Source organism: Perca flavescens, chromosome 22 (assembly GCF_004354835.1).
Source record: "Perca flavescens isolate YP-PL-M2 chromosome 22, PFLA_1.0, whole genome shotgun sequence".
Lineage (NCBI taxonomy): Eukaryota > Metazoa > Chordata > Actinopteri > Perciformes > Percidae > Perca > Perca flavescens.
The window spans coordinates 8,903,272-8,929,223 of record NC_041352.1 but is presented as its reverse complement, the minus strand read 5'-3'; the positions used below and the strand labels follow the sequence as shown (position 1 = coordinate 8,929,223).

General features: G+C 40.6%; 1 protein-coding gene across 1 annotated transcript in view; it reads left to right on the top strand.

Annotated features, from left to right (window-relative positions):
* vav3a (vav 3 guanine nucleotide exchange factor a) overlaps positions 1–20,396 on the top strand; it is a 111,187-nt gene extending 90,791 nt beyond the window's left edge. Inside the window, 6 exon segments of the mRNA XM_028569697.1 lie at positions 342–376; positions 704–820; positions 3,401–3,488; positions 4,234–4,363; positions 13,920–14,071; positions 15,997–20,396. Of these exon segments, the coding sequence (XP_028425498.1) occupies positions 342–376; positions 704–820; positions 3,401–3,488; positions 4,234–4,363; positions 13,920–14,071; positions 15,997–16,041 (567 nt within the window). The 3' untranslated portion in view covers positions 16,042–20,396.
* Positions 20,397–25,952: the final 5,556 nt, after the last annotated feature.

Below are 25,952 nucleotides of genomic sequence, written 5' to 3'. Positions count from 1 at the left end.
AATCTCCCCACCACGGGATTGTCATGTTCCATTTGATGAAATAAAATTCACACTATGTCCTGCCACTCCAGGAATATGAGCCGTCCCGTGGATAACAAACAATTATCGCCATGTCTACACTGGTGTAAAGATAAGAAGAGCATTTGGTTGTTTTAATTGGGGCTGTACTCTGTAAAAGCAGCTGGTTTATTAAAGGGTAAAACATCAGCTTGAAAACAGTCACTGAGGAACTAGAGCCGAGCACTTTTTACTGTAGTGGTGTATTGTAGTGGTTGGATGAGTGCAAGCTTTATAAAAATAACAAAAAAAAAATTTCAAAACACTTTTGCTCTTTGTTCCAGGTCCCGAAGCCCGTCGATTACTCCTCTCAAGCATGGTATGTTCACAAAACAGCTGTTTGAATGTATTCACAGAGAAGTCTTTACTCATGCTGAAAAAAACATCAGTTTTATTGGATAGAGCAAAACACAGCAAGTACAGATGTCAATTCATTCTACATGAACAGAAGATCAGATCACAAAAACCAGCTAAATGCTCATAAGTAATACGTCACTTTTATTTCACAATCACATTTCACAAAGCAATTATGCACTATGCAGCCTTGACCCAGAAGTGTAAGCAAATTAAACAGCCACCAAAAAGATTGTGAAAAAAAATACACTGTAATCAACAGCTTCTTTTCTTCTTGGCTGTTGTGTTGTAGGTTTGCGGGGCCCATGGAGAGGCTCCAGGCAGAGGCAGAACTCGTCAACCGAGTCAACAGCACCTACCTGGTCCGCCACCGCAGCAGAGAGTACACCGAGTACGCCATCAGTATTAAGTAAGTCTGACAGTCCTACCAAGGCATTCAAGAACCTCATATACTGAAAGTGTCAGTGTCAACACCACCTCTGATTACAGCTAGAAATGTAATTGATTTAAATTAAACATTTTCATGACTCAAAATTATACAGAATTTGTACTCTAAATAGGGGTGTTCTTTAAATGTTATATCTGTGTTTAATGATCCAAAAAAAATAAAAAAATAAATAGACATTTAGAATTGTTGCCATTTATTGAGTAATAATTAATTATGGACTTGTCTTGGGTCTGGCTATCAACAATCATCATATGTTATAATTTCTCTTTACCTTGACAGTTTTTCTGTCTGTCTGCGGCTGCTCTGTCTGCTAGATTTATCAGATGCCTTTAGCCAAACCACAGTATTGACCAGCTGTAACTCCCGGCTATACAACACCATTTGACGGACAGACTTATAGTTCCCTTGCAGGATGATGTGCTTTGAGACTGTGGTTAACCCCAGTGATGTGTGACCAAACCAGAGGCTAACCATGGAGCAGGGTCTCAGTTAAACCACACGTAGCAGTATTCATTAAGGTTTAACCTCAAAACCCACAAAAACAATCTCAGTAGTTTATAATTAGAACCACACTGCCATGGTAATCTTGGTAATGAGAAAATAACAAAGCATGTATCGGAACCTTAGGGTGCACACAGTAGAGATTATATCTGGCTCTTTAAATAAAAAAAGCCTTACAATGTGTACATTCAAAAAGCTTGAAATTAAATATTTTAATGTCATTACAAGTCTACTTTTAACATTGAGAACAAGTTTTAGATTGACAACTATTATTAGCTATTGCATGTTACTTTTCAAATTGTTTGTTGTGTTTTGTTTAGTTCAAGAACTGTTTAGTAAAATACGCTCTCATGACTGTTCACTAAATACAAAGCCAGGAGACAGTTAGCTTAGCTTTGCACAAAGAATGGAAACAGGAGAAAAGAGCTAGCTTCACTTTGTCCAAAGATAAAACTATTTCACAGATTTATTTCATAAAGTGTAAAAAATTTGCAATTTTGCTTTTAGATGGTTCAAACAAAGAAGATACTTGCTAATAACTGAGCTTTAAACGTGCTGGTAGACTGATTTTCCAGCCATTTTGCTAAACTAAGCTAAGCGGCTGCTGGCTGTTCTTTTCGACCAGCTGTGTTTGTTCTCTATCCATTTGGGTCAATCATAATTTTTTGAATTGAGCCCAAGTGTCGTCAAGTCCCTTTTTGGATCAGGTCTCTTTATTTTGTTTTATTTATTTATGCACATAAGTTTGATTACGTTCTCCGCTGGTTCATTTGTGAAAACCTCTTTTAAAAAAAGCAGTTGATACTGTCACGATTGAAGACTGGAGAGGAGGCTTTTAAAGTGCACAAATTGTTTATTTATTACCAAACCAACCCCAAAACATACTCAAACCCAAAATACAAAAACATTAAACTGAGGCAAAAATAATAGCAAACTAACAAAATGGCAACCTCACAGCAAGCTGCCAATTATCTTCTTTCTTCTCCTGAAGCCCTTTTAACTCAGCCTCCCCTAATTGGACCCTACCACCTGCACAGGTGATTATAAGGTGAGCTAACCTGAGCAAGCAACATTAACACTTAGTTTCTCAAAACCTCATTGCAATTAGATAGATCACTTACTGCTGACATGACTATTTATACATATGTGCACCCACAACAATAGGCACCCCAAATATTATAAAAATGTCATTTACTGCAGAACTATCGTACCTATTGTTCTTCACTTTAGGATTGCCCAGCCCCTCCCTACAGAAAGGACATAATGAGGCAAACCTGCATGCACTCTCCCTGATTAAGCTGGTGAGCAGCTGATCCACCCCCCCACATCACAGGCAGAACCATAGCAAAACACTATGAACCCATAAAACCTGCCGAACAGGGCTGTGTCATATAATAAAGTAACAAATAAACTAAAACAATAACCTACAACATTACACTGAAATTAAGGATTAAGTAGACACCAAACAGTATTAATTTTGGGAACAGGGCCCAGTGAAAAAGGAGAAAGGAAGCCTTTTCACAGATACCATAACAGAGTTTAACGATTATAGATTGAAACCGCTATGTGTAGAATTTTAATATCTCCAACTTTGATACCCCCTCATGGCAAAACATCAAAGAAGACACTACCCCAAACCAGGTACACTAAGACTGAAAGGGCTAAAAGCAACAGCTGTCAGAATAATTCCATGCAATAGTTACATAAAAATATAGGACAAGAACCAGCTGACTGATTGAATAATCACTGAAAAAAAGCATCACTGAGGATGACCAACATCCTAGGTTACTGCACACCCTAACTGCAGCTTTTACTCCTCCAGCCTCAGAGTCCCATCAGCCACCCTGTTAATGCCAACACAAGTACTGTATGTGTGCACATTTTCTCCTGGCCACCCATCATTCAGATGTCACAAACCTTTGGGACCCTATGCATTACAGCAATGGCCGTGCTCTCCACAGGGGCCAGGGGGCCGGCCACCGATCGATGGCGGTGATCAGAGACTGAAATTAGACTCATAACTTATTCAATGACCCACAGGTACAACAACGACGTGAAGCACATAAAGATCCTGACCAAGGAGGACTGCTTTTACATCGCAGAGAACAAGAAGTTCAGGAGCATATTTGTGAGTCTTTGTAGCCTCTCTTTTCTTTTTTATAATACCGCCACTGCAATTCATAAATAAATCATCATATTCGCTTAATGAATTGTCAAAACCTGAACTTCATTTTAGCAGTGTGCACAAAAATAGCCATGATTAGAAGCACGTTTATACTGGCCTGAGGGCTCCAGCATTATTGATAAGTCCAGTGCATATTGGAAAGGATCACCAGTTTTCTTCATGGCAGCGCTGTACTTTCTGTGTCGAAGATTTGCTAATTACAGATGTTTGAGTGTTATATTTAAAAAAACTATATTTTGTTAACAAGTTTGAGTCAGTCAAACCTCATCAATAGTTCTGTCCAATTTGGTGTATGTTACCTAAGTCAAACTCATAGTCAGCTTTAATAACATATTATAATGCACCACATAATTTCTTTTGCGTAGTTTTATGTCCTCTTTTTTGTTGCTATTTCACACTTACATCTGTTCAAAAGCAGGTACTGTGGCAATAATAAGATTCAGTTTTACAGCAGACTCGTCATGATTTGACAGATATGTAAATGCTACAGATGTTTCTGTCATAAGAGCTATAAAAAAAAAAACATGGGTAATTTATCTGGTTTTACATACTGATTTTTAATAAAATATGAAATGAAGTATGACTTCAGTCAAAACAAATGCAAATGGCTGCATATCTATTAGTTTACTTACTTATTTGTGTGTGTGTGTGTGTGTGTGTGTGTGTGTGTGTGTGTGTGTGTGTCCAGGAGCTGATTGAGTACTACAAGCACCACTCCTTAAGAGAAGGTTTTAGGAGTCTGGACACCACATTGAAGTTTCCTTACCAGGAACCGGAGAACGCTGCAATGCACCGCCTCAACCGGTCGGGTGGCAACAGTGAGTAGATCTGAAGAGACACTAAGAATAGAAACACTCCACCACTACAGCACTTTATGCAATTATGTATAAATGTATAAAATCTGGACATGGTAAAAACTACTGACAAAGGTTTAAAAGACATGTTTCTCTAAAATAACAAATGTAACAGCAAACTTTCAATTCCCTCTTTCCATTCTTACCCTTCACAATAAAAGCCCTAGACATATACACTGCGTAACTGTTTACCTGCCAATGTGAATAGTTTTGTGGTGAGCACGTCGCTGGTGTGTAAAGGCCTTGAAGTTAATTTTAGTGAGACAGGAGCCAAATTACAAACTGGGCAGCTGTTGACATGCGGTCATTAAAAGGCACCTTTGGAGTTATTGGCCACTATTAGCGCTATTGTTTGTATCTCTTGCACACTGAAGTACTTTTGTAGTCCCACATTGCCAGACCTTCCTCCACAGCGCTGCGAAAGAGGGTCTGGCTAGTCCACACAGCATTCCGGGATGGGAGAAAAATGTGCTCTGGTTTATTGGCACAATTTTTAGCAGCAACGAGGCACTCAGATATAGACTATTACTTTTGTAATCAAACAATATAATTTTTTGGGTAGCTTTAAGTTTCTCGTATATGTATTAGTGCATGGCTACATGTGCAAATAATGGTTCCTTTCATTCTCGAAATCTGTTGGTTAATTCCCTGATTTTGCTTTAAAATCTAAATCAAAAGATTCTGAAAAGTTCCCAGAACCCAAGATGAAGTCTTCAGATTGATTAATTTGTGTGACCAACAAGATATTTAGTTTACTATCATATAAAACAGAGAGAAGCACTAATTCATTACATTTAAGAAGCTTAGAGAAATCTGGCAAATTTAAGTCAGTAAAGCAGTCTGTGTGATCTGACGCCGTCACGCCGCTGATCAATCATGCTCCTTTTGTCGTTAATAGTTTTTGTTTCAACCTGCAACAAGCTGCTGTCCCTGGCTCTGCTGATTTCTCCCACCACTACTCGCCGCCTGTTCCGTTTCCTTATCTGTCATCCTTCCCAGCTCTCTCACACACCGCTCTAATTCACTTGGCAGCATCTTCACAGCCCTTAAAGAGCTACGTAGCCATTTGTTGTTCCAAACACTCGGGTCTCTTCTGACGTTAATTGTTTGTGACCAAAACTGTCAAACGGTGGTTGGAGAATCCACTTAGCATGTTATTAGATTTGATAACACTCTCTGGACGTTTAATGAAGTTTAAATCCATTTGAGGTTCAGAGGAGAGAGAGATACCTACATAGTTGGCTTTACAGGAAAGTCAAATAATATCTCCCTTATTACAGTAGTTACTTTTAAAATCCAAATTTTGACTTCTTTCACTTTTAATTTGACATGTGATGACAGTTATTAGTGTGGGTAATGCAAAAGTACTTATTTTGTAGTTTGTTTCTTGTAACATTTTTAGTTTCTGTTTAAGATATCTGGTTACTTACAATTTGTCATTTTATACATCATAAGATACGTAATGTGTACGTGATATCAATGGTGTGATTTTGTTTATACTTTTATATTGTTCATTCTAAAAATGCAGCATACATTTTAAACATTTAAAACAGGATTTGAAGTTTGTTACTTGTAAAATTACGACATTACTTTATTAGTTATTATTACAATATTACACCATCACTTGAAGATATGTCATAGCCTTAACTAAGTGATAGTCACAGATTGATTGACGGATTCAGTGTCATTGAACCATCAATCATCTTTCATTTTACTTCACAAGTGTGCTGTACCAGCAGGTTATTGTTATATTTCAGCCACATCTTCTGCTAACATCACTTTACACTTCACATAGCCTGACATTTGTTAGCGGCCTTGCCTCAAGGAGTTGTCTGCAAACTTTGTTCTTGTGGAAATTGCGGTGTGCTGTCTGGCAGTCGAAGTGGTGAAGATTTGAGCTGTGTGATATTTTTTACCCGTTTAAGAATGATCTGTTTGTTTTGTTATGAACACACGTGGCCACAACTAAAGACAAAGCAGCTGTTGTCAACTCTTTCTGAGGAGCAGAACCTACCTGGAACGCAGCGCATCGATGATTATTTATGCATGCAGCTGCTGTTTCGTCTTTGTCAGTCATTACCCTTACTAACCTGATTTCTCTCAGCATTCAGGTGTTAGGGATGTTATTTGTCAGGGCTGAGTAAGAGAGAACACAACATGTTTTTCCTTTCTGACTTGGAATGTAACAGATGTTGGGTGTGTAACTTTGAACTGGGATTTTAATGAGGTGATGTTTGGGTTTAAAGTGAAGCAACTAATGAAACAGCAGAGCATTGTGCAAGTGCCAACTTCTGTGACTAAAACTATAGTTTTTCTAGTGTAGTTTGGTGACAAAGTGTTTTTTAGAGAGTAAAAAAAGACTGGAGTTTACTTTGGGGGTGAAAATACGGCTTTTCATCCTTTGTTTTATTGGCTCGGCTGATAATGTCCAGTGGGAATACGTTTGAAAACCCATCAAGAAAGTGCTGTTCACCCTGTAAAACATTCATGATCACCCCACACAAGCTGAATGCTTCAAGCAACGCCAGAAGAAAAGGTATTAAACAGTGTGTGAGCCAGGCAACAGCAACATTGCCCATCAGTTGGTTAATGGAAAATGTATGACTTATCGCAATCAGTGGCACAATGCGATTTCATTTGAACTCTGTACACCGCTGCGTGCAATGGCTAAAAAAGAAAACAAAAAAGTGCCGGCTTGCTGATGATCACGTTCCAAGCGGGAGAAATGTGGACAGATTGTACAGAGCTGTTTGGTCGTTCTCGAGTAGGCCTGTTGTTCAAACTCCGCTTCAAAAACACAAGTCGAGACAGCTTCAGTCCAAATTAGTTTTGCTTCTGTGTGGTCTTCTATCTTGTAGGCAGCCTCCTTCTGGCGTGTGACTTCATTTTCTCTCTTTGACTTCTAAATGACTACTTTTGTTTTGATTTCCATCCTCCTCGAGCACTGCTGGAGGACTGCTAATTAATATTTACACTTTGTTTCATGTATTTTGGACAGCTCTGCAGATAGCAAAACTGACTGATTGAAAATGGTTTTTTTTTAACCGTAATTGACAACAGCAACAATACCAGTGTTAACCAAAAATATAAATGAATATGTGTCCATGAAAGCGGGTGTGGGACTCTGGGCTGCTGATTGGATTCTATCTCATCTTTACTCTCTTGTGAAGTGTGTGTGTGTGTGTGTGTGTGTGTGTGTGTGTGTGTGTGTGTGTGTGTGTGTGTGTGTGTGTGTGTGTGTGTGTGTGTGTGTGCACGCGTGCGCGTATGTACTCTGGATTTTAGTCTCTTCTATTAGTAAACCGGCCTATATTGTGTATTCCAGCGTGTTCCACAAATCAGATTTTGCAAAAATGAAGCATGTAAAATGCAGCTGGTGTTTTGGTGGCTGTTTGAAGTGGAGGGCGATCCTTCTTCATATTGCTTGTACCTAGACACCATTAGGGGTTACTGAGCTGTCTCTCAGTGCGCTGATTAGTATTCATTTTAAAAACCGCTGGAGCTCTGCTCTCCTTACAGCATATCAATAACCAAGGCCAGTTAACTTGCCAGCAGTATTGTTGGCAGCGGCACATTTTTCATAAAGTTTGGGCATTTATCTTGCTATTACGGGGATTAGGTTTTCTATTCCCAGTGGCAGTGTGAGCTCCTGTGCAGCGGCAGACTTAGAAACTTTTGAATGGGCGATGCAGTATGGGGCACAGTTTTAAAGAAGTGGGGCACATTTGTGAAATTAGTAAAAATGTGTTACAACATTTATAGCAGTGGCTCTTGGCAAGAATAAATTGTACATTATTAATAATTACATGGTTTATTCAGTGTAATAAATGAATGCCAAATAAACAACTCAAATTAAATTGTATCAATTAATAGCTGCTGTTTGTAACTCCAAATAGCCTACAGCCATGGAAAATGGACTCCTGGACCCAGACATGTGAAAGGACTCCAACCATATATCTCTTTGTAGTTGTTTTGCGTCTCTTTGTAGTCGTTTTGTTTCGTTTTAAAGTCTTTTTGCATCTCTTATAGTCCATTTGGCTCTCTTTGCAATCCTTTTGAGTGACTTTGTAGACGTTTTGTTTCTCTTTGTGGACGTTTTTCATCGTTTTGTAGTCCTTTTGCATCCGTTTTTGTTGTCGTTTGATTGATTTGCCAACAAGAAATGTTAGCAGTCACTTCATAAGGAGGCTCTGGTCCATGGGGCCCGGGCCTGGGCCCAGAAGGCTCATTTAGCAACCCATTCAAGATGCTAATAGGCCAACTACCTAACATCTTCTGACTTCTTGCATCTGTCTAAATTTCAATCAGGAGAGACCTCATTTTGTTATTTATCGAAGCGTGCACAATAAAAATGATAAATGTGAAAAGTCTTAATCAAATTCCCATTGTCATGTCATTATATTTTAAAGGCACTCGAGAAGCCTTGAGTAGTGTAGTAGGAAACCCCCGATGGAGTCTAGACACTGGTGGTGATGGTGATGACTGACAAGGATGAGATGAGATCTGGATGAATGAGGTGAACAGGGTGGAGGAGGGTCGCCACGATTCAAGCTGAAATCAGAGCTGACAGCAACGGAGAACATTGAAATATTGACAGCAGGAATGGGATTGGCTGATAGAGATTGTGGCTAAACCTGGTTGGTTTAACTAAAAGAGTAAACACCCTTGATCAGCTGATAAGGGGAAGCAGGAGGAGAGGGAGAGTGAGGTGAATGAGAATAAGTGAGTAACATAAGATAGTCTTCCTGGCTGAACTTACGCTTAGTTTAAAAATGTATGTAAACGAGTTTTTCCATGGCCCAGGCAGTACAAATAGGCATTAGGAATGGTCTGTTTCGTCCACCCCAGTTAAACTTTTCTGGACAAAATCATTCATGAGTATCCATTTAGCCGACTACTTTTATTGAATTTATACTGTGTATAGTCTGCTTCTACCTAGCAGAAACCTTTGTAGCATCTGCATTTTTTTCCTGACTGTACTTGTGCCATACTTGCTACGTTGATATTTCAAAATAACCCAGTGGATTAAAATCCGTAAAGACTAAGGATGCTTTCACACCTATAGTTCGGTGGATTCGGTGCGATTGGGGGGGTGCATTTTTTATTTGGTTTAGGTTTGCACTTCACTTTATCAAACACACCAAACACTGTAAACACACGTCACGTGATCAAACGGTCGCTCGTTTATTTGGACAGAATATCCAAAACTTGCCGAACACTTCTGGTCTCAGAAATAATGGAACATCACCAAAGGCCCTATCTTGCAGCGCAGCGCAAAGCCCAACGCAAGTGTCTATTTTAAGACCATCCAGCGCCCGCGTCATTTAAATAGCAAATGCACCTGCCCCCATCTTTGCGCCCATGGGTGTGCTGGTCTTACAGGGAGGTGTGTTCAGGTGCATTCTTGGCGTGTTGCTATCTTGAGGCAGCGGAAAGTGATCGTGCCATTGACCAACAAAAATCTGTTCTAAAGTCAATGGCGCAGCATTTCATTGTTATTTTAACAGCAAATTAGTCAAATGCGCCTAAGCTTATGCACAGCGTGCGCACACTTACACACACACACACACACACACACACACACACACAGGGAAGCGCAGCAGCACACAAACATGCAAAAGATTACATATACAAATATTATGGTGCAAATCCACAATCATAACAGCAATGTGCCAAGGTACAAACGTGCCTGGTTTTGAAAGGGAATGGGAGAGAACAATGTGGGAGATGATGATGATGTTGTCACACAGACGACCAGCGATGTGTGGTCAGAACACCTTATGTATCTAAAAGTTATCATCCCTTAAATCATATATAAGTCCGTAAATTGTTTGCAAGGTTGAAATTGCAGGCTAGTAAATTCTCTGCTTTTGGTTCACTTCCTGTATTTGGGTTGGATCGCGTTCTACCACCCCAAACAAACCGGACTATCCTACCAAATACTTTAGGGTTTGTTTTAAACAGACCAAACGAGGTAGGTGTGAAAGCAACCTAAGGTTCTAATACTTTCAGGGTTATATTCACCAGAGCAAGGCAATAACACTGCCAACTCCAAAGGTACATGTCCATATACGCGTTGTTTTCACGGAAGGGATCGCCCCCCTTCCCAGCATTGCACGCTAGTGGGCTTGCCGCCAGTTTCTTTTCACTGACCACTGACACCCTCCTACTAAAATGATGGCTGCACCTGATTGGTCCAACGCGTCACACAGGTCTGTGTGCTCCCAGATTTCAAAAACAGACCATAATGGCGGCTCGTTTGGAATATGATCTCTTATTTTACGAAAATAGTTCACCGAAACATGTTTTTGAAAACATTTAAGCAAGAAATAGGCCATGCAGTTGCTGAATCTGTCTTCACTTCAGATTGACAACAGTCAGTTTGAAAGATTTTCGTCCGCTTTTGAGAGGCGCCGAGCCGGCCGCTCCTCATTTGCATGAAGTTGCCTGGATTCAACTTTATGCAAATGAGGAGCGGGCTACTCGACGCCCCGCTTCTCCAAAGTCCCTGCGACGCTACCAGAATGCATCGCATTCATAGAAATGAATGGGAAGCGTTGAAATGACGCTGACAATGGACACGTACCATAAGACGTTAATGGAATCAGATCAATGCATGTAGCTTCTTTGTTTGCCTGTAGAGAAATCAGTGCTGTGACATTGTGAGCTTCAAAAAGACTACATAAATAAACAATTAGCATACCACAAAAAAGTACTATCTTAATAGTTGAATATGAAATAAAACAACATCATTGTCTCATAAGTGATCAGGTTAAACTTGTCTGTCAGAGGGAATTTGTCAAGTGTATCTGCAGTTGTGGCTGTATTACAGCTCGATGATTGTCTTTATAAATATGCAAATAGAAATATATTCTCTATGCTGTAATTGTGAATACACTGCATGTTCCTCCCTATTAAATGCACAAGTGAAGCTGTCGCCCCCCATTAATGATGCACACGTTCTTTTGGCAAATTGGAAACAATATGTGTCATGACTTCAATTTTTTATCAGTATTCCAGCAGTGATGTGTATTTGTTTTGGACATTCAATTTTTTACCTTTATTTCAGTCGGGATGATTTTTTTTTTCCAACACCAGAGCACAAAATGTGCATTCCTTCAAGTTTTATCCTCCAAGTTTTATGAAAATGAGATAATTGTGAGATCAAACATGCTTATAATGTTTTTAATTAAAGCACAGCTTCATGCCTGCAAGTGTATTATATGAATTTATAATAGCCAGGTTTTGTAACTTTTGGTTTTCAGAAGTAAGAACCTTTCAATATTGCAAATTCTTATTTTAGTCTTTGTAAGACACAAGAGTTTGATCCCTCATATTTAAATTTAAAATGTTAGATGTGTTATTACAGTGCCCACATTACGACCAACAGTGTAAATGTCTAAAGGGACAGATCAACTGCTACCAGTGGCTGTGTAAATAAAGTCCCACTCGCTAGATAGAGCTCTTCCTGTCATTTATTTGTGATCGAACTACAACTGTGTTCTTTATACCTCAGAGTTGGGATTTAAAACAATATGTTTTATTTTATTCTCCTTTGCTTCTCTCTCTTTCTGCCATCCCTCCCATCCGTGCCCTCTGCCCTCTCGCATCTCTCCGTTCCCTGCCTGGCCTGCCCTGCCATAGCCCCATTGCTCTGCGGCCTCTCTTTTGTAACTCCTGCCGGCTACAGCTTTGTACCTCCTTCCTCTGCTCCCTTCTGGTCAGGTACAGGTATCGCTTCTCTCTCTGTCTGCCACTCTAACACTATTTCTTTCTCTTTCCTTTCATGTTGAAGGCTGCTTAGCTAACTGGCTGTAGCTCAGTGCATTCACATCATCGTCTGAATCGCTGCCTTTACATCTGCCATCCAGCTTCCTATTGCACCATTCCACCTCTTCCATAGTGCTGTGCACATACTGTACATGCCATCCTGTGTGGAGAATAGGGACTATTTGTTTCAGTAATGCATGTATGTACTATATGTTGTTGTATGTGTGTCTGCATTTTTGCACATGAGACGGAAACAGTTTGAGCTGTTTTCAGAGGCATATACGTGGCTGAGTTTGGTGTGTGTTTGCTTGTGTGTGTCTGCCCTTCAAAGTAAAGCTGGATGTTTTAAAATACACAGAGTTTCTCTATATTAGATATTCCCCCACGGCCAGGTTGTATAGGTCTGACATTCCATTTCCACCTCTCAGCTTAGCCCAGTCCGACCCACCAGTCAGTGTCTGGAGAAGGGAGAAAAGGATGGAGCAGAGTTAACTAGCTAACCTTCTCCACAGCTGTCTCTCATACTGCTGTCTCGTCGACATGATGGCCTGTCATGCGCGCGCACACACACACACACACACACACACGGCTGTCAGAACACTCCAGCTGGACTTTCTCAACTAAAGCCATGCACATCACATCTACAAGGACTTGTAGGGCCTTCTCTTTTAGTTAGGAAATGTACAATAAATCACAAGCACTGCAGTACAGACACACCCTTCACGCATTAGCTGATTTAGCACTGTATGTTGTTCCTCAGATCACCTGCAAAATTATGAGAAATTTCAAAGCACATTAGTTCCTGCACACATCATTTCTTACTTTACATTACATTTAGTTTTTTTTTACCCTCAGCCTTTATTTGAGATGAGACAAATTGGGTTGCATCATCTATTCGTAAATCCATTACTTAGTTTGTGTGTAGAGTCCTGCCTAGTTTCAAACTAGTGACTTACTAGCTCAGGTTACACCAATAAAACTTTCAAAATATCTTAGATAGTGAAGACCTTAGTAACTTGTAAATAGGTTTCTAGGTGACATTTGTAAAGCTGTACAATTAAAAGCAGCCAACTAATGTTAAGGTAAACAGGAAGTCACTAGCTTCACAAGCTGTAGCATAACTTGTAACAATAAGAATGTTAGGAGGGTCAGGCTAGTCTCTGTTCCACTAGCTTGTTTAACTCAGTGTAACCTTCATTCCTGAACAAATGGAGCGTTTTTCTGGAGTTTACTTTCTATATTCTGAGACAAATTAGCATGCACTACAGCCGTTGCTATTAAAAACTGAAACATTATTAGTTATTATTATAAGTTAAACAAAGATAACTTTTTGACCAACACTGGTATATTCAGACAGGGAAAATAATGTGTTTTTAGAACATTAAAGCATGTAAACGTATGAAAAGTATGAAACTGAAAATGAGCATAATGGGACCTTCAAAATATATCTGAGCTAAGTTTAATCTTACAAAGAGCAGAGTGTGACAGGCTCAAATAATAAATAAAATGTATACTGAAAAAAAAGTATCAACTAAATTCTACCACAACTACTATGACTACATTTCATAAGGAAAAGAGATAAAGGAGAGGGGAAAGATAGGATGAGAGGTTTTTCTGGGTGAATGAAAAAGCATCACCCATGTCCATCTGTGTGTGTGTTAACCCTGAAACTGTCTTTCAAACACATCTTCCAGAACCTTAAATTAACTAAATTCCATGTTTTTTTAATACCTCCCCTCTCTCTTTCTAGTGTTTACACCGAAAGTGATTGGTGTGGCGATAGCGCGGTACGACTTCAGCTCGCGTGACACCCGGGAGCTCTCGCTGCAGGAGGGTGACGTGGTGAAGATCTACACAAAGTCAGGAGCCAACGGCTGGTGGAGGGGCGAGGCCAATGGCAGGGTAAGGAACAATAAAACTCAGCCTCCCATCACCAAATCTAAATGGGGAAAATAATCTTTTCTGAGGGTTATTTGCTTAGGGTCAGGGTTTAGCCTGAAAAAGTGCCACATTCGTAGAGTGAAATGTTGTGCCCTTTTTTATTAGTTTTCATTTTAACACATGTAGCTTTCCACTGATTCATGTTTACATTCAAGGCAGAAACTTCTCAGAACTTTCAGCTTTGTTTCTTTAGTCTGGCTGTTCAATCCTTAAATCCAATTTTAGGTAGCACTACAGTAAAAACCTAGCCTCGCTCCAGAATCCTACGTACTTCTGCTAAATTTTCCTTTTCCTTCAGTACACCATCTGGGTTTGCGGTACATTCTTGGGTTTTCTCCGGCCAAATCTTTACCGGTCCAAACAGCGAACAGAGGGAGTCGCTGAGAACGATGACGTTGAGGTCGTGCGCTAGTTTGAGTTGTAGTTCTTAATGGCAGCGGAGAAAGATGCGAGTGAAGCCATTCGGTTCGTTGTGGCAACACTGCCAAATATCCAGAAGTTAAAGCCTGAGCAAGAACAATATTTGCTGAGTTTTGTTGGTGGCCATGATGTTGCGGCCCTCCTCCCCACGGGGTTCGGGAAAAGTTTGATTTTCCAGCTTGCTCCGTTAGTGGTGAAGGAGTTGGCTAAGGCTAACGCTAGCGATGCTAAACAGATAGTTGTCGTCGTTTCCCCTCTTGTTGCACATGCGCATGACATACGTCATGACCAAACGGTAGCGATTGGTTATGGCAGATCCAGAGTGGCTCTGGGCAGATCCAATAGTTAACACTTGTGAATGGAGAGTGGCCAGACTCTGTACAAATGAAATGTACAAGAGCCTGGTAGGACCAGGCTACTAAAAACCTGGCTCTTTCAAGAAATAACATTTGACAGATATTCTTGTCTACAGGCACCACTATTCAGATTTAGTCTCAGTCATGTACACCTTTCCAACATTTCGTTTTCCCAATGTCATCGCTTGGAAGAGTTAATTTGCTGCTCTTCTATGTGTTAAATGCACACATTTCCCCATCCAATACCAAGAGCGCTTTATAGTCAGGCATGCAGCCTGCAGAAAATCCTGCTTCTAAATGCAGGGAAGTATATGTAATTACTCCCACTCACATGTACCGCATTTTAACTTGAGTGTTTGTCTGTTTGTGTGTGTACACTGCAGTCCTCAGTGATGTCTGTGTGACATGAGTGCGTTTTGTGAACAGCTGTGGTAAATGAAGAAGCTAGTCTCTTGATGTGTGTGTTGATGCTGCTCTGGTGAAAACTAAACTCTGTAGAGTCTGTCGAGAGCTGTTAGACCCTCTTTAGGGTCATTAATAACAGGAATGTTTTATATAATATGACAATTATATCATATATAATTAGACCTAATCTGTTTTTGGTCATGTTAATGCCAACTTTTTTTGAAAGCTCAGGTTTCATACTTTGGGAAATGTGAGAGACATTCATTTTCAAATTTTTATTTTTGTCAACCTTGTGTTTAAAATTTGAATAAGTTAGGTGTTAAAAAAGAAAAATACTCCACGCTCAAACTTAGTGTTAAAAAGCTAGCTAATGGTGATGAACACTTAATTTATAAACGTATTTAATATAGTAATGATTTAATGTCAACAATGTAAAAACATTAGCAATAAATGTCATGTTTGACTCCAGCATGAAGAGTAGTTATTATTGTCAACAGTAGCATGTCAAATATACTTTTCTTTTATTTCTGTTACTTAATATTAGAAAATACTGTTCTCTCCTGCGTACAGCTCTTCACTGTGGGTTGCTGAAAGGCATTCTGGTAAATGTAGTAAATCACAATATAAAGTAGAAAAAGAAACGGGGGAAGTGAGTACACCATTAATTACTACTGTGTGATTAATTATTCCCATTCCCCCCCTTAGGTCGGCTGGTTCCCATCCACATACGTAGAGGAGGGTGAGGAGTGAAAGGTCCAACATGGGAACAAGAGTACGATAAAGAAAGAACTGCAGCAGTGGAGTAAGCAAACTGTGAACATTAACAGTAACAAACAGACTGAGCTTCTGCACCGCTGCTTGCCCCAGTGTTACTTTTCGGAGCAGAGCGGGCGGCTTCGCTCTCCTCGATGGAGTCCTGCTGCCGACACCCACCCAGAGGCCTTTGGGAGAGTAAAGGGCTACAGAACACTGGAGATGCCCTATCATTACTGGTTGACTCTGTGTGGCTAAGTGACTCCACCAACTAGCAGCTTGCCTGTCAGCGGGGCACAAGCCTTCGCCAGACACTCCTCCCTCCCTCCTCCCTCCCCCCTCCCTAACTTCATCCCTCCATCCATAATTCACCCTGTGCTCCCCTCCTCTCTCTGCACCGGCCGGCCCATAACTCCCACCTGTTTCTGCTTGCCAAGTCGGCCGTCGCCAGTCTGTCAAAAGTAGATACTCAAAAGCTGCTCCGCCATTCATGCACTCATCCATCCATCCATCCATCCATCCATCCATCCATCCATCCTCCCTCCCACCCCCGTGTGGGAATAGATTCATCTGAGCCGGAAAAGACCCACACTCTATTCTGTTTTTTTCTTCTTCTTATCACCTTCTCTCTCTGAAGGGATTTCAGTTAGTTTTGACCTTGCCTGTGTGTTTCTTCCACTAATGCAGTTGGTTATTGATGACCCAGATTCACACACACACACGCACGCGCACACACACACACACACACACACACCTCTCCTCCCCTTCAGATTATGATCGCCTCACACGCTCTTACAGGAGATGTAAGAGAGGGATAGGATCGCTGCGCAGTGCCAGCAATTGATCGCCGTTGTTCCTATTTTCCTCCCACCTCCTACATTCTTTATCTGCAGCCCAGCCTCTCATGTCTTTAGTTGTCTTGGCAGTTAGTGATCCTCTGCTCTTATCGGTGGCAGCCCTGTCAACAGGAGCCCATTCGCCGAGGGTTTATCTTATTGGAGGCATTAGTGGCTCGTCGGGGAACAAGCCACACTAAGCCAGCTGTCCCCTTAACATGAAAAAGAAAAGCAGATGAAACACAAACGCAGCCCAACATTGTTCTTCTTTTTGTCCTCAAATTTTACACACTTCACACTTTATTTGCTTTGTTCAGCATGTCTCAATTCTTTTGTCAGTTCCATCATCTACAAATATAATGGATACGATGCAGTTTGATTGATTGCATTCTTGCAAAAGGATCAATACTACACTGATAGTCTACGGAGGGTTATCTACCCAGATTTGTACTTCTGCAACATTTTTACCAGATTGTGCATCAAAATGCTTTAACATTGTCTTCCTAAGTGTTAGTGGAGACTGGGTCTTCTATGATGACTGCTATTTTAGAGGGGGTTTTTCACTCAAGAATACAATTTGTGCAGGAACAGCTGCAATTTATGGGGATTTATTTTGGCAAGAAAAACATCAAATTTAAAAAGATCTTAATGTATTGACTCTTCAATCCAAAAGAGCTGATATCATCTCTCAGAAACCTTTTGCCACTGCTTATATCTTCATGCTAAGTGTCCTCCCTCTCACCATCTCTCCTTTTCTGTGTTCCACCCTCACCTCCTGTATACATTATGCACACGGTCTCCTTAATCCACAGTGAAACAGGATTTTCCCACATTTGAGGGAATAAATACCTTTATAGCAAAACATGCTGCACATGTGATGTTAACACACACACCAATATGTAGTCAAAGACTACAAGAGTAATAAGGCTGTGTACAGAGAATCCAAATAGTGACTTATGTCTCAAGGTGAGAGCTGTTTGCTTTGTGCAGCGATGTTTTAATCTCAGCCATGATGTTGATTCTTTCTTTAATAGATAGAGAAACAAACTAAAAACCATACTTCTGTGTTTAAAATATATGTACATATTGAAATGTTTTATTTAATTCATGGTTGGTTATTTCTCTTCACACAATGGACAAAAGGCAGAAGCAAATTCTAAACCATTCCTTTAATTTCTTCTTTAAAGCTGTGCTTTGGCTATATTTATTATGTTCCCTCTCACTGCCTTAAATACAGATTTTCACACACTCCTACACATGGCATTTTAAAAATCATCCATCTCTTGTCTGTTAAGGGAAACTAATAATACAATGTACATAAAATACAATATTGGGGTAGTTTATGAAGAGGCAGCAGTCTCTCGTTGACAGCTTTAGTGAAAACATGTTTCAGACATAGAAGTCAAAACTTTCACAGCTAATAGGGAAGTTTAACCACTTGATGAGATCAAGGAAGCCGTCATGTGGCTAACTATGGACCCTGCCTCTGCTAACAGCCCTCAGGGCTTCCAATGAAAGCTATCATCCTCCCCAGTCATGTCCTCATTGTGTCCATGCCATTGGCTATTGTGTCAGAAATGTGTTTTGTGAATCTAACTAAGACTTTATTGTAAAGATATGCTTTTGTCTGCTCTTAATGGAGCCATTATGATTGGAAATCCTAAATAGCCGCCTGCCAGCCCTGCCACTCCACGCCATTATCATATGTGTGACAAAAGATTTTTGTTCTGAGTCACATTGTTTAACACTGGACTGAAGAAATGTGTCACAAAGGGGTCATTTTAGCATATTTCTGCATCGTGACGTCCCTCTTTTTTCCACATTGTGTATTATCAACAGAATCTTTGAGTGACCACTAGATGGAAGCATCCCAAACACATCCGTTCCTCTCCAAACCAGTCACCTTCAACTCAAGTTTGGAGATTACATCATCTGATGAGGAGTTAGGGATGCATTTAGCATCGGCCTCAGACTTGTTGCTGTGAGTGAGAGGGAACGAAGACGCCCGATAGACTAAAGCAAAGTATCAAAACACAAAGAGTCATGATTAATAATGCAGGCAGACCAAAAACATGCAGTTTCTTCACAGTTTTTTTTTTTTTTTTTTTTTTTTTATTGTTCCTGATATTCCAGGAACTTCTCTTCCCCTTCTGCTTCCTGAAATGTCTGCAGTATCTGAGCAGTCACACATTACATTTAGAACATATTTAGGAAATCTGTGGCGAGGCAGCGGCACAAATGAGATTCAGCACAAGCGCCTCTCTCCCGTCTCGGGAGAACTGGAGAGGCAGGAGAGGCAGACTAGGCTTCTCTAATCGCAGACTCCAGTAATCTACTCCCGTACTCCTCCTCCGCCCAGATGAACTCTGACAGCGGGGCCATTTACAACTGCAGGCCTTCTTCTGCAGCGAGTGCGCTTCCAGATTTTTTTTTTTTTTTTTTTTGTGTGTGCAGGAGGGACGGGAGGAAAGGCTCAAGGGTATCTGTGATCTAATCATTACACCATCTCCTCACCCCGGCGACCCCGCTGCATCCATCTCTCTGTCGGCTCCTCTCTCTCTTGCTCTGTCTCACCTTGTCACTTCCCTTCTCTCTCTCTCTGTCTCTCTCTCTCTCTCTCTCCAACTCTCTTTCCCCATCTATCTTTCATCCAATCTCGGTCTTCTCGGTTTCTCTCTGTATTCTGTCCCTCACCCAGATGCTCTGTAGGATGTAACTGCCACTGCTGTATGTTGGCGGGAGGAGAATAGAAGATATTATCAGGAGAGGAGGGAGAGAGGTGGTCTCATTCTCTATATACAACCACAGCAAAACAAAACGAGGACTAGTTTAATTTTACCACAAAAATTCATAGACTTAAGAGAAATGATGCCAATTATAGACTGAATTAGAATCTGCTCTCAGCACTGTTATCTCCTCATATATAGTGTGTGTGTGTGTGTGTGTGTGTGTGTGTGTGTGTGTGTGTGTGTGTGTGTGTGTGTGTGTGCAGATTCTGTCCATATGCAGAGGCACGCACCGTGTACGTGTGCAGAAACATTTTGACAGGATTTAGGGCCGGGCAAGTCTTAGCCCAGCAGGGGTTTTAGGATACAATCTTCTTAACCAACCTGAGAGGACAAGTAGTAATCTGAACCGAAACATAATACAAACCATACATGAAAAAAAATATGTCATAGAATATTTCTTTCTCCCTGGGCTGAAAATCCATCCTTAATCGATTGACAATTCATCCACCCGTCTGTTATATGGCTAGCAGCACTCACTGTTGACCCAAGTTTGCGTTCACTGTGTTCTCGCTCCATGTCCATGTTCTGTTAGGCCTGTGAAGCCAAAGATGTATGCTGTACGTACTGTACACTCCATGTTGTGTTTCTGAACCACGGTACCTGACCGCTGTGGCCTAACTCTAAAACCGTGCAATCTTGACTGTGTAGCATTACCGTGTACTGTTGCTGTACCATACTGTAAAATATGTACATAGCACATAATAAAGATATACATTGCTTCTTTTAATGTATTGTTATTTCATATTGTGTTGTGGCAGATTTTCAAACTAAAGTAATCTGTGTTATCTGCAGTGTTCTATGAATATTCACGGGAAAAACAGACAGATTAGGTAGAATGGGTTTTTTAAAGTAAGTAATATAAAAATAGTTATAACACATTAACTTCTTAATAATGTTGAGTCTGTTAATACTTTAGACATTCAAACCTTCCTACATGTAAATACAAATTGTGTGATACCTGAGGTAATTTAAGTATTTCAACTTTTGGCTATTTACACACTTATTCCACTACATTTCTGCAACACATATACATATACACAGTACAGGCCAAAAGTTTGGACACACCTTCTCATTCAATGCGTTTCCTTTTTATTTTCATGACTATTTACATTGTAGATTATCACTGAAGGCATCAAAACTATGAATGAACCCATATGGAATTATGTACTTAACAAAAAAAGTGTGAAATAACTGAAAACATCTTATATTTTAGATTCCTCAAAGTAGCCACCCTTTGCTCTGATTACTGCTTTGCACACTCTTTGCATTCTCTTGATGAGCTTCAAGAGGTAGTCACCTGAAATGGTTTTCCAACAGTCTTGAAGAGGTCCCAAAGAGGCTTAGCACTTGTTGGCCCTTTTGCCTTCACTCTGCAATCCAGCTCACCCCAAACCATCTCGATTGGGTTCAGGTCCGGTGACTGTGGAGGCCAGGTCATTTGGCGCAGTACTCCATCACTCTCCTTCTTGGTCAAATAGCCCTTACACAGCCTGGAGGTGTGTTTGGGGTCATTGTCCTGTTGAAAAATAAATGATGGTCCAACTAAACGCAAACCGGATGGGATGGCATGTCGCTGCAGGATGCTGTGGTAGCCATGCTGGTTCAGTATGCCTTCAATTTTGAATAAATCCAACAGTGTCACCAGCAAAGCACCCCCACACCATCACACCTCCTCCTCCATGCTTCACGGTGGGAACCAGGAATGTAGAATCCATCCGTTCACCTTTTCTGCGTCGCACAAAGACACAGCGGTTGGAACCAAAGATCTCAAATTTGGACTCATCAGATCAAAGCACAGATTTCCACTGGTCTAATGTCCATTCCTTGTGTTTCTTGGCCCAAACAAATCTCTTCTGCTTGTTGCCTCTCCTTAGCAGTGGTTTCCTAGCAGCTACTTGACCATGAAGGACTGATTCGTGCAGTCTCTTCTTAACAGTTGTTTTAGAGATGTGTCTGCTGCTAGAACTCTGTGTGGCATTCATCTGGTCTCTAATCTGAGCTGCTGTTAACTTGCGATTTCTGAGGCTGGTGACTTGGATGAACTTATCCTCAGCAGCAGAGGTGACTCTTGGTCTTCCTTTCCTGGGGCGGTCCTCATGTGAGCCAGTTTTGTTGTAGCGCTTGATGGTTTTTGCGACTGCACTTGGGGACACATTCAAAGTTTTCGCAATTTTCCAGACTGACTAACCTTCATTTGTTAAAGTAATGATGGCCACTCGTTTCTCTTTACTTAGCTGATTGGTTCTTGCCATAATATGAATTCTAACAGTTGTCCAATAGGGCTGTTGGCTGTGTATCAACCTGACTTCTGCACAACACAACTGATGGTCCCAACCCCATTAATAAGGGAAAAAAGTCCACTAATTAACCCTGACAAAGCACACCTGTGAAGTGAAAACCATTTCAGGTGACTACCTCATGAAGCTCATTGAGAGAACACCAAGGGTTTGCAGCGCTATCAAAAAAGCAAAGGGTGGCTACTTTGAGGAATCTAAAATATAAGACATGTTTTCAGTTATTTCACACTTTTTTGTTAAGTACATCATTCCATATGTGTTCATTCATAGTTTTGATGCCTTCAGTGAGAATCTACAATGTAAATAGTCATGAAAATAAAGGAAACATTGAATGAGAAGGTGTGTCCAAACTTTTGGCCTGTACTGTGTGTGTGTGCTATAGTAGTTACTTAAAAGATTTTATTAAGACCTTTAGGAACAGACTGCTTCGAATACTAATGTTTCTGATATGATTTTTCCACACAAAGTCAATAATAAAAGTCAATTAACTGGTTTAAAAATCTTAAAGCTACAGCTACTCCTTCTCCATAACAGAATCTATGAATATGCAAACTCCCACATATGTGTGAGTTTCTGCACACTGAGCTCCGACATTCCAAGTCAAGGAACAATAAGCAAAACATATTTTTGAGAGGCGGACTTACAAACATGATTCATTTATTAAAAATAAATAAATAAGGCATTGCAGCTTCCCAACAGTATTTACTGTGAGGTAGTCATAATCAGCTCCGCCTGATCACAAATACTATACTATGTATAATAATAACCAACGTTTACTATGATACTCCAAGTACATTTGACTTGTACCTTTACTTTAATTCTGTTAGTGTGATATTGCTAGCTTCACTTTAGTAAAGGATCTAAATACTTCCCCCAGCACTACAAACCTGACAGGAAATATTATGAACCACGCAAGCAGCATAACATGCATTTCATTTGAAGGATGTAGATATATCACCCATATCATTTTATATATTTTGAATATAAAGGTTTTTAAATGATTATTCAATCAGCGGAAGAATACCTTGAGCAACTGCAGGAGCATATTGTGCTGGGTACCACATGGAATGATGAGTCAGAGTAATGCATCACTTGGTGTAAAGTTTTGTGTTACTGAGCATTTTGACTTTCAAATGACATATTTAAATGTATAAACTCTTTCATTCGTATCCATAACGCTAACAGACAAACTTGAAAGCAACCTCTGAAAAGCTTTTTTGTGAGATGTGAGACTGAGATGTGAGATGGATAATTAATAATTTCAGGATTGTGATATCTAATGTTGACGTCATCAATGTAGCAACAGGAGCACCCTCATTAGAGTTGCCAACTCTCAGTAAATCCAAAAGAGTGTAAATTCAGTCTCTGGTTTTATTGTAGTCAGCCTCATCTCTGTTAGCCCAGGATGCTCAGTGACTTCCTGGCTAAAATTAGTCCTTGGTCCTTGAAGTATACTGTAGTAGTGCTCATTAAATGGCCGCCGTGGTGTTACTGCCGTGTTTTGTTCCCGTTCCCTCCACAGGTCTTAAATAACCTGCAGCCAGTTGGGTGCTGTTTCTCACTAGCTTATTGGCTAATAGGTGTGAATGAATGTTGAATGTCCTGCTGATAGTAATGAACCAAGTTAACCAAACATCTAAATATAGCGAGTTAAAATGAATGCAAAAACAGGTGAATGCTATCAGTACTGTGGGTGTGTGAAAACATGCAGGGAATAGTTGAAAGTGTGTGACAGACGCAGAGCATACGCTGATGCTAACTGTCACTTTCTCGTAAAGTTTATTGTGCATGCATGTGCAGGTCTGTGCGTGTGTGTGTCTGTGCGTGTGTGTGTGTGTGTGTGGTTGTCTCCTTGGCCATCTGGTACCCGGTTACCTTCCGTTGCTGAAGCTAGACTCAGGCTGGGACACCAAAAAGGATCAGCGGTGGCGGCTGTAGCAGCCAGTGCTGCTGGCACTGCAGGGGGGAAGAGAGATGCTGCACTGAATACCCCCCAGGTGGGCTTTTGCCTTGGCAGGGCCAGTCTGGATCCACCACCAGTCCACTTCCAGCTGAGGTTGAGCAACCAGTGTGACAGATGGCTGGCGAGAGACGGTGACACCCGCCCTCTTCACAGCACTCAGAGATTGCTAGGACCAACTTTCTGGACTGCTGCAGTCCTCTCTGATATGAAATGGATTTCCAAGATGAGCAAAGAGCTCTGTGTTGTCGAGACTGATAGAATGAGAAGCTGATAATATAAGAGTAGAGGCCGCTATTGAGGTTTTACCCGGATCAGAGATTCCCAGGCAGAAGCAGATCTTCAGGTTTTTAAAATAACTTCAACCCTGTGTCATTTCCCCTCAGTCTCTCTGACTGAACCGGCAAATCAATGGAGCAAAACTTCTTCTACTCAAGAAATATCCCCATTGTCTAATATAAATCCCATTCTGTAAACTCTGCTAAAAAACTGATTTCAAGATTAGTAATGCTGTTTATCCCGAGTTTCTACCCAACCTATGTTATGTAACTTAAAAATAGAGGACATCCGACAATTTTTGCCTCTTTTAAGGTGGCAGGACTGAAAAGGGTCATCCTCAACATTTCTTTTGTTCTGGTTTCAGAATGATGAAGACAGTTGGAGAACACTTAGATACAAAATAGGATGTAAGGCTCTACATGATGATTCAATTTCCTTGGCAACCATCATGTTTTCCCCTAATGATGTACACATTTTTAAGCATTCTATTAGCATTCTATTATCACGTGGCTTGACAAATGCATTTGCTAAATGCACTTGTAAGTGCATTTAGCTGCCATAAATAGGGATAAACAATCTCCCGAGGTTTGGGCTGAGCTAGTCTCGCTTTACCAGACCATCCACACGCTGCGGAGCAGAGGAGGGTTATGGGTAGTACACAGCATTCTTGAATGGTAGAAAAACGTGCTCTGGTTTATTAGTATTTCTTTAAACCAATCACAATTGTCATGGGCGGTGCTAAGCTCAAATAAACTCAGTCTTCAGTGTGGCCCCACAGGTCGAAGTACACACTTAAACTCTGCCTGTGTGACAGATTCTGCAGTGTAGGTTTAGTGGCTCATGACCGCCATCTCCCAGTAGCTTGCTGCTGGTTGCTGTGAAACATGTCCAGTCCATGAGAAATATGCCCGAGTGTGCTATACATACAGTATTTATTCTGTTCCTATCACAATAATAAATGGCAGCACAGAAATAGACTTCCCGTCCATCATTCCTCGAGCCAACACAGTGGTGTCTGTTTGCATCACATTGCATGCAGTACATTTTACATTACTGCTGATTGTTTTCCAAAGCATAAATACTTAGCTAGTTATGTTTTTAAATTGTGTCATGCACCTGCACGCTCTAAGCTCACATGGATGTTTGAGACAGAGATACCGTTTCAAATGAAGAACTTTGTCTGCTGTACCAAGCTCTACGAATAATTTTGTTTTAAAATGGCTACATTTTTTCCACCTTCCAGGCCGTTTAAAGTAAACTAAACCAAAAAATTAAACTAAAGCAAAGATGGACTGCAGTAAATGAGACAAAAAACTGTGTTGGTTTCCTATATCAGTCAAGTTTAAAGCCTCTGAAAGCAGATTTTCTTTTGTATTGACACAAATAAAAACCAAAAAGATGCCTAGCAGCATCAATGACACCCTACTGAAAAATGTCAATCCTGATACAGTATGTGTAAATATATAGGATTCGTGCAGCAGTTCTGTCTAGTACACGCCAAAATACTAGTGAGGACCATTGGAACTTAATGACCTGATCAGTAAACTGAACCGCTCTCTTGTTTCAGTTTAGCAGTGCGGCAATTTATCTGCTGTTCCTTCCATCTCCCTTTTCCAAATCCCCGCATCTCATCTAATCTGTCATGTTTTGACTTCTTCGACTGCACTCCATATATCCCGGCCTATTTCTCACTCTGTCTCGCTCGTTCTTTCTCTGGGTTTATTGCTGTCTTTTGGGGCCATGAGGG